Source organism: Stegodyphus dumicola, chromosome 3 (genome assembly GCF_044657685.1).
Source record: "Stegodyphus dumicola isolate Sdum_Otavi_A_Nest chromosome 3, ASM4465768v1".
Classification (NCBI taxonomy): domain Eukaryota; kingdom Metazoa; phylum Arthropoda; class Arachnida; order Araneae; family Eresidae; genus Stegodyphus; species Stegodyphus dumicola.
The window spans coordinates 251,853,774-251,866,902 of NC_140770.1; the positions used below are offsets into that span (position 1 = coordinate 251,853,774).

The 13,129-nt window shown below is 31.4% G+C and overlaps 1 protein-coding gene across 7 annotated transcripts in view; it reads left to right on the forward strand.

The window, feature by feature from the left end:
• The window catches only part of pns (DENN domain containing pinstripe), a 116,768-nt gene that overhangs the window by 21,279 nt on the left and 82,360 nt on the right, over positions 1-13,129 (forward strand). For all 7 annotated transcript variants that reach the window (XR_015040440.1, XM_035358893.2, XM_085814043.1 and 4 more), the window contains exons 7-10: positions 622-806; positions 1,172-1,511; positions 5,725-5,921; positions 12,344-12,529. Coding sequence is in view for 6 of the 7 variants with exons in the window: in XM_035358893.2 (XP_035214784.1) it covers positions 622-806; positions 1,172-1,511; positions 5,725-5,921; positions 12,344-12,529 (908 nt within the window). In the remaining variant the exon portion in view is untranslated. The remainder of the gene's footprint in view (positions 1-621; positions 807-1,171; positions 1,512-5,724; positions 5,922-12,343; positions 12,530-13,129) is intronic.

The window sequence follows — 13,129 nt, forward strand, 5'->3', positions numbered from 1 at the left end:
AATATATAAAAAAAATACTTTAGGAATTTAAAATACAAATTTAAATTCTTAAATAAGAACTGCATGATACTTTTAAAAAAAAATAAAACACATTTTTTTTCAAATCTTTCTTTAATTTTTTTGCACCTTTGTTCTCCCAAAGAACACGGTGATCTGTTTTTGCTTAAACTATCAGTGACTAGGCATTGCAACCCTCAGTAACAGTAGCTGTCAAAGAAATAGATTTCCTTGTTGTTCTGTTTAGAAAATTTTCAACAAAATTCTGTATTTTTGCTGAAATTTTACTGTAATTTCTTGCATTGGTGGCAAATTCTATAAGCTCATATTTTAAAACTAAGGCAAAAAATATCACGATTTGTTCATAAAAACCAATGAAACTGGAAATACAACAAAAAATAAAAGATGCATATGAAAGTGGCGGCATTCCTTGACTGAAAGTTTGTTATGAAAATGTCTGCCAGATGAATGGTTATGTGCATGGTTGTCAGAGTTTGGTGCATTCTGTAAATTTGGTAATTTCTACTCAGGTGGTTGCATTAATATGTAAGTAACCTTTATTTTTCATTTTAGACAAGTTTTTACTCATGCTTAGTATATATAACATAACTGTTCGTTTTCTAGATTATGATATGTTGATGGTTGTTGCCGAATGCATCACTATGTTGCTATTTCCATTTACATGGCAACATGTGTATGTTCCCATCCTTCCTGCTTCATTACATCATTTTCTTGATGCACCTGTTCCTTACATAATGGGATTATGCTGTGGTATGGAAGAGAGAGCTCAGTTATCAATTCCAGGCGAAGTTAGATTTTTTTCATTTATATGCATTTCAAAATAATATATTCTTCAAAATAATAGTTAAGTATTTTAAGAATGCATTTTAAATAGTATTCTAAGTTAATGTTCTATGTGCAACAAATATAACTGTATTTGAAATGTGTAATTAATTTTATGAGAGCATATTATACAGTAGAATTTTGTAAAATTAGAAGATAAAATTGTGAATTAAGGATACATTTAAATGAAAATATCTTTTATAGCTAGACATGTAAATGAAAAAAAAACTGAAGCCGGGTTAATATCTGACTGAATTTCTTTGATTTATATGTATTGTTTGAGATTAACTTTTTTTGAGGAATGCTTTAAAAACTTGTAATTTATTTCCAGGCAAACTTATGCTTTGTTGATATTGACAATCAGGTAGTTGAAGTTCCAGAAGACATTCCAAAATTTCCTAGTCGGAATGAATTGATTTCTGAAATTGTTGATACTTTGAAAGCATTTGGAGTATCGTCAAGTGAGAAAGGACTAGATCGCAATTCTAATGAAAGAAATTCGAGGAACCATCGTCGAAAACTATCTTGGACATTTGATAGTGGTGATTCGGGCGTTAGTAGCACTGACAGTAGTGCAAGGAGTTCATACAGTAGTCTTGCAAGTACTCATAGTCATATATTACAGCAGAGTGAAGCTCTACAGAAAGTTGCTGCTCTAGCAAAGAGAACAGGTAATATGCAAAATACTGCACATCATTAAATGCATGTTTTAAATACTTCTGGTCCTCACCTATTCTATACCTTGATGGTATTGTAGCTACAAAAGAAATATATGATAACAGAGAAGTTCATGCTTTGCTAAGAAATTCAGTTGTTGGCAAGTCAGTGGCTAAGGGATACCAATGCGCTACTAGCACTCGAAGGAGACCTATTGTCTGGTAGATGTTTTAATCTCACCATATCCACAAAACTGAAAAATTTTAAACTGTATTTATAAAATTCAGCTTGAGAGCAAAACAGTAAAACTTCTGAAAACAAAACAAGATATTGTATATGCATAGCGTATTCGGAAACTAAGTACCGTTTCATTCTAACGCCGTCGCAGGGCTGTGGTAGGCATCCCGCGCATGCGCACTAGTCTTTCTTGTTTACTGACTTTCAATTGTCGCCATTTTGGTTGTTCTATGTTGTGTTTTCAGTTTGCTGTGCACATTCAAAATGTTTAAGACAAATAATTCTCCCGCTGACTGTGAGATTCGTGCTGTGATTAAAGTTTTGAACGCGAGGAATGTTAAACCGGCCGAAATTTATCGTCAAGTGACAGAAGTTTATGGTGAATACGCAATATGTGATGGAATGGTGAGAAAGTGGGTAAGAATATTTAATGCAGGTCGAACAAATGTCCACGACGAGGCTCGGAGTGGTTGGCCTTCTGTTGTCACCGATGATTTGGTAAGGAAAGTTGATGAAGCAATTCATGAGAACAGACGCTTCACAATGACAACTCTTTCAGAGGCATTTCCACAAATTTCACGTACTGTTTTGTTTGAAATTGTGTCTGACTATCACTTGTTCCTGCACATGAAGCGCGAGCTTGGTGGCAAGCGCTTTGGATCTGACGATGACACGAAAAATGCTGTGGAGTCGTGGTTATCGAAACTGGCGGGAAGTTTCTTTGACGATGGTATACAAAAACTGGTCACCCGCTATGACAAGTGTTTGATCATTGGCGGAAACTATGTTGAAAAATAGTTTAAGTCATGTATTTTCATGTAAAAATAAAATTGGATTCGAAAAAATTGTTTTACTATTTTTTTTTTCAAAACGGTACTTAGTTTCTGAATACGCCTCGTATGTTATGAATAATTTCAGTAATAAATTTTATTTAAATGTCAGGTCAGTGGTCATCCCTGGTGGCGCACAGCAGTAAATGATCTGACTTGTGATACTGTACTTTAAAATTCTCTTAGAATCTCGTATTAATTTCTTTAAGGCTAATTAAAAATTATGCATCATATATTCATGCCCCACATCTTTACATTTTTTGTTGTGTAGGATTATATATTTCAAGATTTATGTGAAATGATATTGAATGACACTCATAACGATATAATCTTGTAACATACATGAGTGTGGCAAAGTTTAATTGATAAATTATGCACAATTAAATATTAGTAGCATTAAGTAAAAGTGTACTGAATATTGTAGTGTATTTGCAATATATTTTTGGTACATATGAGATTTTGACTGTTTTTTTTTTTTTTTTTTTTTTTTTTTTTTTTATCCTAGAAAGACTAAAGTAATGGAAGTAGTCTGTATAGTATCATGCATGTGCTGAAAGAAGCAATCAAAATCTTGCTTTTCCATCTAAGCAGTGTAAAGTTGGTATAAAATTGTCAACAAATTTAGTTTTAGAAGCAATCAGTCAAAAGATTTTAAAATCATTAATTTAGTATTGTTGATAAAGTAAAATTAACTGCTAGTAGAAGCATTATTAAAACCTTAAGGAGGTCTCTGTGGAACAGCAAGGAAACTCGCTGTAATTGCTTATTTCTTTTCAATGAATTTGAAATTATTTGTATGATTTAATTTCTGAAAATTTTAAAGAATGGTAGCAGGAAATAGGTGAGAGAAAGAATAACTAACTTTTTCTAGTTTAAAAAATGTCTCATTTCTGTACAATGATTTTATGAGGGAAGCAGATGATGGATAGGTGTTTATTGAGCATCTAAAGTGGAAAAGAAAAAGGATTACTACTAACCTTCTTAGACATAATTTCCAAGAGTATTTTGAGTTTCTGTATGGTTCAGAATCAAAAGTTGATCTTTTTTGCATAAATAAGGTACAGTCAGAAGTCTTTAATCCGGACGTCCATAATCCGGAATGATCTATAATCCGGACCTCAAAGCTTCATGCGCATAATACCTTTATGCATGCGGCGCATATGCGTTTACACATTCGCATGCGCGTTTAATGTATAACGGATGGTATAAGCTACGCTAAAATTATATAATTATATATTTCAGTTAATTTTGCAGATTGCGTTGTTCCTTAATCTTCTAATTGGATCCGGCTTCTTATTTTTTGCAGACTGTTAGAGGAATTTTATAGCTTGAAGTAAGCTTGAACTTTCGATTATGTCAAAAAGAATTTCCAATTCTGGAGCTGCCAAAGGATCTACAAAGCGAAAGCATGTTTCGATGTCCATCAAACAAAAAGTGGAATTGCTGCAAAAAAATGGATAAAGGCACAGCCTTTGTTTCTCTAACCATTCCGAAATCTATTTATCAATTTCACGCTGCTCTTCCGGGGGGAAGGGGGGGGACGTTGCGGCACCCAATGAACTGAAGTTGATCTGTCAGCACTATCCTTATCTTCAGGGCAGATGTTTTTATTTTATTTAGCTTATAATTCCTTACTAAATGTAGTATTTCATCTCGATGCACTCCGTCTTTGATATGATTTAAATCAAATTCCTCGTCATTATAAATATTAAGAATACACCTCAAATAGTTTTCTGGTTGCAGTTTTCTAATTCCGACTATGCGTAATGTATGCTTTATGCATGCGTGCTTGAAAGAAATGTTTAATAAAGTAAACATATAAATATTAAGCTTTTTTTTTTTTTTTTGTAAATTTTGATACCCTTTAGATCATATTTGCTCTTTATTTCATAAATTATGGTTTCATATTTTTAATTTGGCCCACCAGCGGCCGAGCGGTAAAGTCGCTGAACACTGGTAGTTCGGTCCGAGGTTCAAATCCCGCGAACGGGCTGGCTGCATGGGTGTTTTTGTGGTTTTCCCCATGTGTAACGTGTATATGAGCCAGTTTCCCTTAGAAAGTCCTCCACGAAAGGCATCCCTCCTCTTAGGCAGATAGCCCTAGTGTGCTTTGCCATAATTAAATACACCACACCACCATATTTTTAATTTTATAATTTCTGCATGCCATCTTATCAGAATTAAAATGATGATCTATAATCCGGAAAAACCGTTAATCCGGAATCGCCGAAGTCCCGACGAGTCCAGATTAAAGACTTTTGACTGTATATGTGTCTAAGTGCTATATCATAATAACAAATGGGTGCCATATAAAGAATCAATCTATGTATTGTGTCTTAAAGTAAAGTGTTCTAGAGGAGAATTCTGTCTTTCAGACTTGTATTTCTTCTCATTCATGTATTGAATGTGATAATAATACACTTTTAACCGATTGGTGGCTTGTTATATTGCGAATAAAGTTGTATTATAATGGCTTGTTATATTGCGAATAAAGCTAATTAGGAAGATCATTGGGATATTCTTCTGAATTATGTTAGGGTGGGTCATTATATTGAGGATCATACAAATGCAAGCTTATAAGGTATTTCTCCCACTTCCCTAGTGTGCCTTAATGGTGTAGTGGTTCTGCACTCTGGGCTGGTATTCCAGAGGTCCGTGGTTCGATTCCCAGCGAAAGCGGTTGCATATTTTTCATCTTTTCTGCTTTCAATTAACCTAATGTTTCTACAAGTAGCGCACAAACTAAAAGGGTTGTGGATGATGATTCTCCGCACCCAGGATTTGGTGACTAGGTCCCCTAAAACCCTAGTCGCCCTTTAAAAAGGGGAGTATATAAGGTATTTCTCCCACTTCCCTAGCGTGCCTTTGTGGTGTAGTGGTTCTGCACGCTGGGCCGGTATTCCAGAGGTCTGTAGTTTGATTCCTGGCGAAGGCGGTTGCATATTTTTCATCTTTTCTGCTTCCAATTAACCTAATGTCTCTACAAGCTGACTTAATTAGTGCTGATCTGTTATTATGTAAGGCATCATGTCATGTTTCTGTTAGCATTGTTCTGTATAACATTATATATTTTATTGTAATTTTACTCTAATTTAAATCTTATAGTTAATTTTCATGTTGCATTCTTAATTTTTTTTTTTTTTTTTTTTTTTTTTTTCAGGTGTCATTACTACTTTAGGAGATCTTGAAAAATCCAAAAAAGTTGATAATGATGGTACAGCTAGAAGTCGCAATAAAGAAGATATTCGGCAGTACGTTGATATGCTAAAGCTAAACAATGCTGTGAGAGAAATTTTTCTAAATCGGTTTATTCACATATTTAGGTCTTATGAAAATTTTGTTATTCAACCTAACCAGGTGTGTATATGAAAGCTATGTAAACTTTGTTTATAATATTAGTTAAAGTGCTTCTATATTATTATGGCCTCCATTTTTAAGTGCCAAATTTGCACCAGGATAATCATTATGTTCACATTTACTTCTCGCATAAATTTGTGGCTGCCATGTTTCCACAATTGCTTTTAACATGGCATGAACCGCAAGGTAAGACTTATGATTATGGCAAACAGTGCCTTGTTGATTTTCATTCCACTGTTTAAGGGAGTGCTACAGTCTTTCAACATTTTGTGTATGAGCATTTGTTGTTGGATATACAGAATGTAATGTATAGTCCACACTAAAATTTCTACACTAAAATTTCTGTAAACTGCTTTCTGTAGTTCCTCTGTTTTATATACTTACCAACAGTCTGAATAATCTTGTACATAGTCAATGATTTTTGCCATGAATATGATTATTTCTCTGTTCAGAATCTGAGGGAGAAAGAATTCACCAGTTTTTTGGCATAATCCACCAAGTATCTAGTATTATAGAGGAATAATGCCAGCTTTGTTTTTTTCCAGTATGAAGCCACTTTATGCCCACAATTTTTTTCAGAGCCACCTGTTTGTGGATTTGGTTGTCAGATTAGACATAGAGAATACACGTCTCTCATAAAACTGCTCCAGTCAATAGTTATATTTTTCTTAACAATTTTTTAACTGTATTTGTATGTTTCATTTTCTTTTATTTAATTTTTTAAATATATTTTTTGATTGATGGGGGCAGGGTCAATGTCTCAGCTTCGTCCTTGGGAAAAGTGATTCCCTATACATGTTGTACCTAGAGCTCTTCTTATAATGAGAAAATTATGAGTGAGCATGAGCTCTTAACATTTATATAAAAAAATGTACAATTAAACATAGTTTATTCAGAGCTCTTCTTGAGCTAACTATAAATAAGCATTGTTAGAATTGCAGCGATTTGAGGAGGGTTTGTGTTGGTGATTTATATATGATCTTTCTGTCATTTAAAAAGCAGGGTTGTAGTAATCAATAAGTACTTTAGCTGATATGAAAAATTATGTAGAAATGCTAAAACTTGATATATAATAAGCTGCCTATTTAAAAATATTTATTTTTGAAATTTTGATTTTCAGACTGTAAGAAATTTTATTTAAATCTTGAAAAGGAAAGAAGGACCTAGAAATAATAAGATTCTAAGAATTACGTATTTTTCTGGATATAATTTTTTTATTAGTATGAAAATACAATTTTAATTCATACCTGAAACATACTGTAGAGTTGCTTTTCATGTATCTCACATAAAGAAAGTCACGTTAAGGTATATAAGGTGTATGGAATAATATAAGGTATATAAAATATAGTATAAGGTACATAAAATATAGTATAAGGTACATAAAATATGTATAAATTATGATAAGGCAATAATTTCACGAGTGACTCGAAATGCTCTGCCTTTCACTTCAGTGTAGTTTGCTAGTCAAAGCAGAAGAGTGAGATTTTTCAATTGTTTTTCCACATAAGAGGGAAATTTGGCAGCTGATATGAATATTTTTATTCTCAATTTTTCCATCAGCCAGATTTGCTTGCATTAACTGCATTCTTTAGAAAAATCCAAGAGAAATATCCAATGAATGAAGATCTTGAGACTTTAGAAATCACAACAAAAAAAGCCAATACATAGATCCAAAGGTTATATCTGAGTTTCCAAGTTTTTTTTTTTGGCTCACTAGCTTTTTTTCAGTCTCCTCTTCCCCCAGCATGTTATCTGAATTTTATGAATTCCTTGTCCCTGTTCTAATGACATATTAAATGTCTTTTGTATGTGATCTGCAGCCTCTAATTGAAAATGAGTAAAACAGTTTAGATGTTTATTTCACTTACACTGTATCATTAATAATTAAAACTCATTACATGATGCAAAATGACTTATGGAAGTATTTGTGTTAATGAATTTGAAAAACTATGTGCAGATTTCTTCTATGTGTGAGTTTTATATATTGAAAAAAATATGCTCCTTGATTGTATTGTATGTATTTTAGAATTTGAATTTTTGAATAATAGTTTGATAATTTCATTCCTTTGGAATAAAAAAACCTTTATTTATGTAGGTTATGTAGGTTCACTGCATGCAACTTACATCAACACACGAAGGACCAATTAACATGTTTTGGTATAACTGTCATAAAAATGTGTGATTTTAAGTGTTTGTTTCAAAGTGCTTGAACCAAGTTTTTTAATTTATGTGATTATTCTCTCTTCTTGTTTCTCATACTCCCTTACTATCCCTCAGACCATTAAGGCTTCTCTAAATCTCCATAGCAGCCATTTTGGAAGATAATAATAATATCATAACATAAATTATGTAAACTTGTTCATTCCATTCTTTCTGCAACACCTTGTACATTAATGAAGTAATTTCTACGCATAGTTAGATTTTTCTCTTTATCAGTAATAGCTACATCGTAAACTGTAATTTAGAATACAGATTTTGCCTTATTTTCTAAATGACTTAAGAGTTAACTAAGTATCAAGATTAGATTCTCTTTGGTCTTGATTTCATTTAAATTCATCTGATCCTTTAAAATAATTGGAATCTTTTGTAAACTTTACACATCCAACTCATAAAACTGAGCACCTAAACCAGTAATATTAAAAATTAAGTATCTCTGTCTCCTGTGGTGAAAGAAATAAATTATTTCATAAAGATTATAGAAGTGTACATTTTGAATTAATAATTTAATAGGATCTCAAAAAATTATTTTAATTTCTTAATTCCCAAGTTTTTTAATATAGATCTTTCAAGGCAATTGAAATAATTTTTTAAATAAATAATTTAGTAATTTTTAGTTACACACTTCCCTTAGTATTAAATATTTTAAATTATGAATTAATTTAAAGCCCAAAGTCCAAAAAGAAAACTTCTAGGATACAGTGAGTATCAATTTCTCTTGAGATGCTGAAAAGTATAAAATAAATGTCTTTATTTTATTGCTGTGAGCCATGTATCTGTTTTCTGACACTATAAGAATGCATTGTAAATTACTTGTACTTAATTCACTTTTGAATGTATTCAGAACAATATATTAGGTGGCACATTCCCTTACATTTAATGGTAAATTTGTAGGTATGTGGTTGGATTTTAAAGTTAAATTTACTGATTGAAACAGGAGCTTCATTGTGAATCATTTGAAAGGATGTTATATTATATTTGTTTTAAACATTATGCACCAATAGAAAAAACAAGCTTTAAGAGAATGACATGATTTTGTGTTTTATTGAAAATGTGCTGCTCGACATCAATACATTCTTAATCCTCATCAACTGTATCCATTCCCTTAGCAGCTTCCCAGTTGAATGGCAAGTAAATTATTTGTAAATCTTTAAAAAATTTATATTTTATATGTATAGTACAAAGTGTGAAATTCGGACGTTCAATATCCAGAGTACAAGAATTTTTTTTTTTTTTTTTTTTTTAACTTACAAAGTATAAGACTAGAAGAATATGATAATCAATAAAATGCAGGCGGACAGTAAAAGAGTTTTTCTTCCAACTAAATGAAGTCCCTGCATGTCAGTTTCATATACCTACTCTGGCTAAGGGAATCATGCTGGGGCAAGTGACAGTACAATGATTGATGTTGGACAATGACCACACTTTCAAGCTTGAATGATTGTAGAGGGTGAACATCTTTCTGCCTAATTAAACAAGAAATGCAGTCCCAAGATCTATTTGTTTGGAGTGAGATGTTGCTCATTTTGGTTGTCTTTTGTTGGCATAGCTGCAGGGAAAGTAGAAAGAATGATTACAAGAAATAGTTAACATAGCAAATTCTCTCTTCCGTAGATTTCTTAATTTGAATCAACTTATTAGTTTGCTCATTATCCATCTATTATTATTAATCTTAACAAAATTAGAGTATTAATAAATAATATTATTTCTATTTTACTCTTTCCCCAAAAGTGTACATCCATCAATCAACGAATGGCTGTTGAAATTTTACACCCATTGAAATGTAGGTTTAAAGTAGCTTTCTAAAAACTTTTACTAAATAAGACCATCCACAAATTCTAGAAATATTTTAATATAAAATATGTTGTGTAGAGCTTTACAAGATCATGACAGCATATGTCTGCACATGTTTTTAAAAATGCTTGACATAATATATAGCCAGATACCAAATTTCATGATGATAATGAAAGCTACGATTCTTAAGTTTTTAAGAAACCCCAAGTAAAAAGCAAAATTTTTTGATTACGGAAATATAAGAAGAAATGCTGAATGAAGATATGACTGAAGTTATACATTGTGATGATATTGCCTCAGTCATCAAGCTATTAACACAACAGTGAATTTCTGTGGCATGGGTTTTAAATCCAGAAAATATTGCCATTTCAGCTTTGAATAACATTTTGATTTTACATGAGGGTGATTGTGCAAAATACAAAATACCATATTTACCTGGTGTATTTTCCTTCCTTTTCCTAATTTTTCCATTTCAAAATATGTACTGTATACTAAATAGGAAAATACATTGTGTATACTATTTCTGAAGAGATGGCTTGAATAAACACATTAAAAAGCATACATGAAAACTGAATAATATTGTTATATTGTGTCTTTCGAAGGATATATCAATTTCAGTAATATTCTTTTTACTTACATGAATTACTTTTCTATTTGTGCACACATTTTACATTGTTACGCTAACATAATCATATGATAAAGAAATGAAGGGAAAGTCATGAAATGAAAGGGATTATGATCTAAAGGGTATCAAAATTTACAAAAAAAAAGTTTAATATTTATTTGTTTACTTTATTAAACATTTCTTTCAATGTAAGTTGTTTAAATTGCTTTGTTTTTTGTGCTAATACTTTCTCTTTATTTCTATAAACAGGCATAATTTCTTGTTCAGTTACAAAGTTCCACTGTTCAAGTCCTGTAATTGCTGTGTCGAGAATACCGACTAGCTTGTCAATCGAAATTTTTTTGTTTTCAATAACATCTCTGTCTTTTTCTTCACTATCGCTTAATTTTTATAACTATCACTTAGTTTTTATAAGTTCAAGCTTATTTTTATGAAATTGCTCTAACCGTCTATAAAAAATAATAAGCCGGATCCAATTAGAAGATTAAGGAACAGCGCAAAATTAAGGAACATTAACCAAAATGCCTTAGAATCAGTAAAGATAATTTTAGCCTAGCTTATACCGTCCATTATACATTGAACGTGCATGCATAAATGCATTACGAACATGCGTAAAGCGTACAAAAAAAAGTTTGAGGTCTGGATTATAGATCATGCCGGATAATGGACGTCTGGATTACAGACTTTGTATAAAAAACATCGCAGTAAAGATGCAATTGGATTTATGTTAATTATTATTTAGGGATTAGGTTAATTTCAGTTAGTTATTTTAAAATTAATGCAATTGGATATTATTTCTTGACTGATTGAAAGGCATGCAACAGTAGAAAATAAAGAAAAATTCTTCCTGAATGTTCTTAGAGGTGATTTTACATACAGAAAAAGAAATCACCTCAGTCCATTAAATCAGGTCTTTGAAAAAAAGATGCTCAAGTAAATGTCAAGTTCAATTTCCCGTTGAAATATTACTTCTTAGTGAAAAGTGGAAATATTATAGAGTGTAACTTTATAGTGTACTATATAACTGCTTAGTTGTTCTAAATGCTTAAATATATTACAAATATTAATTTTAATTACAGTTTTCCTACTTATAGATGTAAAATGAACCAAAAAAGTAATTTAAAATAGTGACTTTTTTTTTTTTTTTTTGAATTCAGAAGAAAAAATGTTTTAAGTGGTTTAAAGCATTATATCTTAGTTTATTTGTGACAGTGGATTCCTTTAGTCTTCTTTATGTGTATATTAACTAAAAAAACTATATATGATCCTATATTCTTATCATCCAAATACATCAGTGAGACATGGGATTTCACATTATGTTGTAAGTATCACGGCACTCTTTGTTTTAGATCTACCACGATGAATTCTTGAAAGGAATGCGCTGAGGTTTGTAGTATCGTAAAATACTGGTATGTTATAAAGGTACAATACATTTACTTTTGCAACAGTTATTCAGTTTTTATATTGCAGGAGATGAGATACATATGTGATTATTTCTGCTGTTGGCTATATATTTATCCTTATCCTATAGATGTAATATAATTATCATAACAAAGCTGTTTTTACAGGCAGTTTGCCTTATGTGAGGTGAAATTTATAGTTTTTTTTTTATTATGTTTGGGAAGGGGATTAAAAGTTTTGTTTTTATGAAAAGTGTTTTTTGAACTAGGAAAATTTTTGCAGATATTTCAATGTATACCAAATGATGTGTGAATATATCTCAGTTTTTATTTTATTTTTAAGTATTTGCTATTCCTACTTAAAATATTATCTTTCCCATTTTTAGCATGATATGGAACAGTGGTTGAGTACTAGAGAAACTATGCAAAACTTTGATAAAACAACATTTCTGTCAGATCAACCTGAGCCTCACCTTCCTTTCTTGTCTCGATTTATTGAAACTCAAATGTTTGCAACATTAATTGATAATAAAATAGTTTCATTATGGGAAGAACCAGACCCATATTTAAAAGTAAGTTTCTTTGTTATCAAGTTCTCTTTTTAGAAAGATTTACAAAGTAAGTTATTTTAAAGATTTTATTTTATCTGTAGGTTGTCTGATTTTAAAAAATAGTATTGAATTTGAAATATGTGTTTGTGTGTATATAAATATATATATGTATATTTAAACAAATATAAATTTAAATATATACACACACACACTGCTGGCCATTAAAATTGCAACACCAGGAAGGAATAATCTGATGAGCATCAAAGTCACATGAAAAGGAGAAGAGGTTGGGATATGCAAATGATTAATATTTCAGTGCATTTAGATTATGCAGGAGGGAAAAACAACGCCTGAAGCACTGCATAAAAGAAAAATTGTGTAGTGGATTTCTCATTCGGAAAACGCTTTGTAAGGTGAGAATTTGTTCGGAATATCATGTTATGCTTCGAATAGGAAGAAGAAATGTTTACCAGCAAATGTCGGAAATTCAATAGGGGCAGGATCGTTGCCGATTGAGAGTGTGGATTATCATTCCATGATATTGCCTGTCACACTGGTCGACATCCAACCACTGTCATGCGAATATGGAATCAGTTGATTGCTGAGGGTCATACTGAACAG